Below are 7,343 nucleotides of genomic sequence, written 5' to 3'. Positions count from 1 at the left end.
CCTGGCTCAATTACTGAATCCTGTTGGGTTTTTTTTTCCTGTCAGAGTGGGGAATGGGTTTGGTTTTGCAGGTGTGTTGTGCAAAATGCAGCGCAAAGTTGCTGTGAGAAGTAGCAGTGAGTTAATGCCTCTGCCCACCTGCTGTATAAACAGCTTCATTGTTGGAGCAGTTGAGCTTTATTGTTAGGGCAGTCTCTCCCTTCCTCCTTCATCCCCTGCTTTACAGCCTTTATGTAAACACCAGGCTCCAGCAACTGGGTCCTTTCACAATGAAAGCTCCTGTCTGCTGTTCTTGCCTGTGGCTCCTGCTTTGCTTGCAAGTGTTCATTGACACTGAGCCAAGCTAAAGGCCACAGTTTTGTGGGAGTGTTTGATATTAAATTTCCTCAAACAAGCTGTTATTCCTTAATTCAGAATAGCTTCATTCTTGTATCTTTGTAATTACTGTGCCAATGTGAAGCTTTTTTGTTGTCAGATAAACAAGCCACAGTCTGAGCAGTCAGAAGTTCTAAAAAATAGCATTTTATCTTTATAAAAAGTGTACAAAATAGGTGGTTTTTTTGCAGTAGAGAAATGACTTGCTTGAATTTTGCTGTTAGACTGACCTTGCCAGAGAAGATCCTCCTTAGCAGCAATTATTATCAGCTTCATTAGTTTAATGAGATATGTTAAAAAACCCAAAACACCTCAACCAACAAAACCTACCTCCTACAAAAAAAGCCTACAAAAATTGGAAGTTATAGAGGACCAACAGAAACAATTTTCAGAGGATTGCAGAAGTAGCTGCAGTTGAAATGTTTCTCTTGACCAAAAACAAAGCCTTTGTCAGACATGGAATTATAGAGAAGATGCTGGTTTTCAATGCTGTGGCCTTTTAATGTTGATAGGTTTCAGACTTCAATAGCTCAGGCTGAAATTACCTTTCACAATAATTCACTCAGCCTTACACAAATTATAAGCCTTCCTGTTAGTTTCACACCAATAAGAAGATTCTTTCCAGGTAAGGGTTACCAGTGTCTAGTGGAACTTTCTCTGCACTGACAGTGTGATCCCAATCAGGTTTAGGGTAAAATGGTGGGGAATATTTTTCTGTACATTCTGAGCTACAGAATCATGGATTCCACTTCCCTGTAACCTTATTCAAATACTGCAGGATCACTTTTGATCCTACAGGAGTGGAAGAACTGGGGAGAATTTTTATGGAAACAAGCTTGAGAACTTTGGGTATTGGTTTGACTGTAAGCTGTTAGTGATGAGTCCCAGATCATCTCTTCTCAGTAGGGCAGGCTTAATTTTAAATGCATCCTATGTCAATTAAATTAATGTGTGTGTTAAACTTGGAGGCTGAAGCATTCACTTGTGTGGCTTCTCACCTTGGTTGTAAACTTAAATATTTCTGAAGTCAGTAGTTGAGTGATTATAAATAAAAGCTGGGTTCTTTCAACCCCATTAGTAAGCCAGTGTCTTTAGGCTGTCAATATGTGGAGCAATAGATGCTCTTGCTGTTGCTTGGTGGCAACTGCTGACAGTGTGTGTGTGTGGGATCACATAAAGCTGAAGGATTTGTGAGCTAAATCTGTAAACTCTAAGCACTCAAAGCTGAGATAAAGCCAGGGAGGAAAGTGGTGTGTGTTGTATATTAATTATCTGCTGGTGGTGGGGAGCATATCAGTAAATTAGCAGAGTAAATCACTTCAGCTGAGCTGAGGAGCTCTTGCAAGTGCTCTGGATTGAGCAGCTGCCTCTGGGCACATTTCAAGGTACAAACTCTTGTGTCTGGATGGCACTGTGTTCACCTCAGAGTCACCCAAATTCTCCTCTGTCCATTTGGGGTTAAATACCTCTGATGTGTCCTGTAAAGAGCCAGGATGAATTTTCTGTGCTGGCTGGGAGGTTTATGGAGTGCAGTGTTAGAGGAACCAGGGAGGCTCCTGTTTCCAGCATGTTCCATGGCTCAGAACCCACAGACAGCAGAGCTCCAAACTCTGTTAAACACAGCATCTGCTGCAAGCCCTGGGGCACTTAACTTTTCTTTCCTCTTCTGAGCATCAAGGGAACCATCTGGTTATTTGCCAGGTTAACTTGATTCTATTAGGGTGATCTAATTAGAGCTGGATTCCAGGTTAGCTGTGTCAGGATGAGTGTCCTGCTGTTACAGTGAGGGATGTTTACCAGTCAGGAACGTTTTGTGCAGAGGCGTCAAAATCAATACTGGGATAGAGAGAGGGAGAGAACTTCTTGTACTTGTACAGTTCATAGCTCAGTCTTCCAGGCCTGTCTCTAGAACACTGTGCCTTTAGCAGCTCACTTCTCTTTTTAGACAATTCTGCAATCTGATTATCTTTTCCTAGAAGAAGCAGGAGGAAGAAACATATTTTAATTTCTTTTTTATTGCCGACTTGTCAAATGTTTTAAATTCCATTTTAAATTTGCTTTTTGATTTCAAATGTTTTAGATTCCATTTTAAATTTTCCTTTTGATTTCTGTTGCCTTGTTTCTGCTTTTCTTCCAATTAATGACCCAGTAGGTTTGAAGGACCAGCTGCAGACGTTGGATGTGACCTTTTGTCATCTGATGTGGCAGCTGTGTGTGACGTCAGCTACTTTTCATGTGAGGTCCTTCGTGGCCTCCTTATTTAAAAAAAATTAAAGCTCACTGTACTTGAACCTTTATAAGCTGAGCAAGGCACAAGAAGAGATCAATTGCTATGGTTTTCTTGCCAGACTGAGAGGAAGGAAATTATTCTGCAGCTAAGCTGGGAGCAGAGGAAGGGATTCGATTTTTCCTGCTAGAGAAACTAATCCAAATAATTTGGGGTTTGGTATTTATTTTAATTTTTATTTATTTTATGCCAAAAATCATTTGGAGGTGTGGGACTATATATAAAACTTTATTTTCACACATAGTTTTCCAGTCTATTAATGTTTGCCTGTCCAAACACTGACCCTGCCTAACACAGATGATCTGAGGTGGTGACAATGCACTTGCTAAACACTTGGCCAAACCCCAGCTCTTGGTTAGGCAAGATCCCCAAAGTCTGTTTCCTCTTCAGTCTGTGGCAATGACAGCAGCCACAATTCAAACAATAGCTGTCTTGATGTATCTGCAGTCACTTTAGGGGATTTTGCTGTATGCTGTTTAATCAGTGATGCCAGAATTTTACTTGAATATTTCCTAGTAGCATACCAAGTCAGTAAGCAGAAATATGTCTGTTTAAAGTTCTTGCTGTTCAGGTTATGGGAAAAGTTGGTCCATTCCAGTGAAATAGTTGGTTACATCTGAAGGTATCCTAAAGAAATTTGCTATTTGCATAATCAGATATTTTGCATGAATATTCAAATGTCAATCACTCACCCTGCTTCCCCTTTGCTGCAGCAGATGACTCTGCATGTGTTTGTAAACTTGCTTTCCTTTCTAACAGGATGATGTGAGGCAGAAAGTGCACCTGAATACCTTTGGTTTCTTCAAGGATGGTTTCATGAGTGTGAATGTCAGCAACCTTTCCCTGAATCCAGAACCAAGCCCTGATGAGAAGGACAGATTATCAGTGAGTTCCTCCTGTGAAATTGCCCTCCACTTGTCTGAGGTGTCAAATCCAAACTCATGATGCTGTTGGCTTTGCTTCCCCAGCATGAGCCAATGATGGGGGTCTGTGTTTTAAGATTTATCCCTGAGCATTCTCCATTCTGCTGTAAGGATAAACCTTTAACTTGTTGTATCTCTGCTGAACTCAATGCTCACATCTATAACTTACATTGAACATGAATTTCCTAACAGTCCTCTGATGAGTTTTTTCACACTGTGTCATGTTGCATTGCAATTCAGCTTGTGATCATTGTGTCAGTAGGTTTCCAGGACAGTGACAGTCTTATTTTTAGCAGAACTCTAATATTACATGTTATATAGCACATTGTATTAGGGGTTTTAATGGAGATTGGATGACATACCTGAGTTCTTCCTCTGCTGCACAGTTCCACCTCTTCATTGCTAGAAAGTATTAAATATTTTTGTCAAGCAAAAACGTGTGGAATAATACTGAAATAAGTTAAAATGTTCAGAGACAGAAGATACTCCAGATTTAGTTTGGGTTTGAATCATGATTTATTTTTTCTTGGTGGATATGGATGAGTTTGTTACATTTTTCTGCCTGATTTGGTGATGAGAAAATACCTGAATTCCACCTTAAATGTAGGTTAACTTGTTTAGAAAGCAGTATTTTTCACTTCAGTTGGTTTGGCTTCAATTTGACAGATTCTTCTCAATTGTCTCCTAGGTGGGGTTCAGCTTGGATCGAACAAAGAATGATGGTTTCTCCACTTACCTGGTAAGAGTAAGGGAAGTGAGCTTGCTTTTCTAAGATGGGACACAGTCTACCTGACTCTGGGGATGGCTGGAAGAAATAAAAAAAAAAATGGGGGGACTTAAGACATGGGCAGGATGGATTTACAACTTGTTGGACTAGGAATGATAACCTTTACCTGGAGGGGAACTTGTCCAGAGGGCACTTCAGAGGTGATTTGTTCATCTTACCAGGATGAAGAAGTGGATTATTGTATCTTGAACAAGACTCCAGAGCCAGATGTCTCTGTTGTAATTTTACTTCTGGACATCCAACATGAAGTGTGAGTAAAGAATGTAAAAGACATTTTAAAGTTACTTCTCCAGTTGAAGATAATGTCACACTTGAGATTTTTTTTTTAGGGGCTTGGAAAGCATCTGTGCTTGTAGGTTGTTTTTTTTTTTTAAGGGGTTACATGACAGTTGAGAGGAGGTGAGTGTAAAAGTAAAACATCTGCAGTATAAAATGGTCCAAAAATGGTCCCCTCCTGCATATTGGAGGGGTAAAGGGATAGCAGGCAAAAACAACCTACCTTAATTGTGCTGAATGATCTTAATGAGCTTTGATGTCTTGAGTCACTTTTGCACTCAGTGTGAAATTTTATTGTTTGTCTTGAATTACCTTTTATTATGGAAGTATCTTCAAGTCTGCATTGCTTCCTTTTGCAAGAGCTCATGTGTGGTAACATAATTTCTAGTGAGACTCTGCTTACCAAAGCTGAAGAAACTTAATTTTCTTCATCTGCTCTTGTATTTCATGTAGAGGTGTAGAGTGTGACTTTTCCCACACTGATCAGTTCTGCTGTGAGTCATGATCTGGTTCTTGCCTGTTCTTTGTGGTACAAAAAACAAGTCAAGACAAGTTGATTTTCCTTTATTGGCTATATGGCTGTGACAGGCTCTTTAAAAATATTGGTTTACTTTCATTTTGTAATAAAATCTCTTTGTTTCTTTAGTGTGAAAGTACAGTTCTCTTCAGAAGCTGCTTCTTTGTTACCTAAAATTGTATTTGTATCTGAGGAAAATGGTACTGCCTTAAATACCAAGCTGCTAAAAACTTCTGAACTGAGCAGTGATTCTGATAAAAATGCTCCAAAGACCAGTGAAAATACAGGTGACAAAGGTAAGCCAGCTAAACCTGACCTGTGTGTGCTCTCACTGCTGATTCCTCATTGCTGTGCATCCAGCACTGAGTTGTGGTCACATTCTGGGGTCCCCTGGGGCAAGAACTTAATGTACATCCTGTGTAAACCTGTGCACAGAGCTGCCTGTGGGGCTGCAGTCTCCTGCTCAGTGATTTGTGTTCACCACTCCTGTTGATCCATCAGAGAGACAATGAGTGTTGGAGACCTTCAGTGCCTCTGAGGAGGGGTTGACAACTTGGTTGTCTTTTGTCTGGCAAAAAGAAGGCTAAAGGGGGAATTTTGTGGCCACCAACAACCAGTTGAAGAAAGGTTAGGAGGACAATTTCAAGCAGTTTTTAGTAGTGGCACACAATGTCTGTTTCTCTTTGTTAAGTCTTGGATGTCTCAGATGGGATGTTAAGACAGAAAGTAAGTAAAATAAATATCTTTCCTAAATAGGTATTCCAGTATTGTAGCAGATCATTTGTGCAACCAATCTCCATATTTTGTGGTTTTAAATGCTTCACGAAGTAAAACCAGGGCCAGCATGATGCAGCTGACACCAGGTGCACTTTGAGTCAGAAGTTGGATTTGTCTTCAGGAGTCCTTTCCAACCTACATTTCTATGAGTCTGTGTCTGTCTAAAGAGTTGAACTCCTATCACTTAGAAACTATGGGGAGGAGTAATTGTCCCTGTAATCTTTCCAGGAGGCACAAGCCTTTGTCTGGCTTCCAGACCAGCAGACAAAATAATTTTATAATCTCAGCTCTAATGGGATTAGCTCATGTTATCCCTTCCTGGCTGAGCAGTCTGATCTGGAGTAGTCTGAGTCTGTCTTGGCCTGTCACATTCACCAGCTTTGTTACCATTCAAAAGCTTGGACAGCTGTTGTAACAAGTCAAGACCCAAGGGTGGATGGCACTGATAGGATGGATCTGACAGCTATAGTTTTGCTTTCTCTGGTGGAAAAAGTGCAGCATGATTGTGGACACTGCACTGAGGTGTGGGAGCCAAAAGCAAAGCTCAAGTCTTGAACTTCTGCTTCCTGGCAGAGAGGAATGACCTAATGTTAGAAAAGCTTCTTACAGGAGTAGAGTCAAACTGTGAACTTGACATGCTGCTCTACTGAAGGCTCCTGTCACCTCAAGTTCAGAGGAAATGCTGACCTGGCAGGTCACCTATGCTTTTGTGTTTTGTTTGTATTTTTAATGGGAGCTTACTGGAAAGCTGTGAATTTATTCCTTCCACATATGGAAATTAGGATTTCCATATGTTTGTCAGGCCATGTATTAATGCTCAGATTGAGATTTGTCAGTGAGATCAACAGTATTCAGTGATAACATAAAAAGTCAGAACTGTGGCTTGCATCTGGTTTAGATCACCTGTCTCTGGTCACTCTCACCAGAGAGGTTGGAAAGATTTCTGGAGTAGACTTTTGTAGGAGGTGTAAGAATAGGGAATCATATCCTGGCATTTGAAGATGCATTCCAAATGAATGCTGGCTGTGGGAAGAGTCCTCTGAGAGTAAGGAGAGACTGGGGAAGCATCTCTGTCAATGATTAATTAGCTGGGAAACTGCCACGCAGACAAGTGTAGGAAGGTGTGAGTAAGGTATTGACAACGTGGTGGTTTCTGAGGATGTCTAAATGCTAACACTGAATGTACCATTAATACTTTTATCTCTAGATAAGAAGTCCGAACGAAGTACAACATCCTCCCAGGTAAGAAACTATCTGGAGTTCTCTTTCACAAAGACCCTGGGGGGATATTTCAGTAGAATCATAGCAGAAAAGTGGAGGGTATTTGCTATTGCTCTCAGCCTCCACTGTAAATATACAGAATGCAAATTTGATTGTCTGCTTGATGTAGCCTAGTGTTTT

General features: G+C 40.6%; 1 protein-coding gene across 1 annotated transcript in view; it reads left to right on the top strand.

The window, feature by feature from the left end:
- Nucleotides 1–3,427: 3,427 nt before the first annotated feature.
- The window catches only part of GPR107 (G protein-coupled receptor 107), a 20,736-nt gene continuing 16,820 nt past the window's right edge, over nt 3,428–7,343 (top strand). The window contains exons 1-5 of the mRNA XM_014307160.1: nt 3,428–3,547; nt 4,274–4,324; nt 4,534–4,622; nt 5,295–5,461; nt 7,150–7,184. Of these exons, the coding sequence (XP_014162635.1) occupies nt 3,479–3,547; nt 4,274–4,324; nt 4,534–4,622; nt 5,295–5,461; nt 7,150–7,184 (411 nt within the window). The 5' untranslated portion in view covers nt 3,428–3,478. The remainder of the gene's footprint in view (nt 3,548–4,273; nt 4,325–4,533; nt 4,623–5,294; nt 5,462–7,149; nt 7,185–7,343) is intronic.

Source organism: Geospiza fortis, unplaced genomic scaffold, assembly GCF_000277835.1.
Source record: "Geospiza fortis unplaced genomic scaffold, GeoFor_1.0 scaffold27, whole genome shotgun sequence".
NCBI classification, from domain to species: Eukaryota; Metazoa; Chordata; class Aves; order Passeriformes; family Thraupidae; genus Geospiza; species Geospiza fortis.
This window is presented reverse-complemented; position numbering and strand designations above follow the sequence as displayed.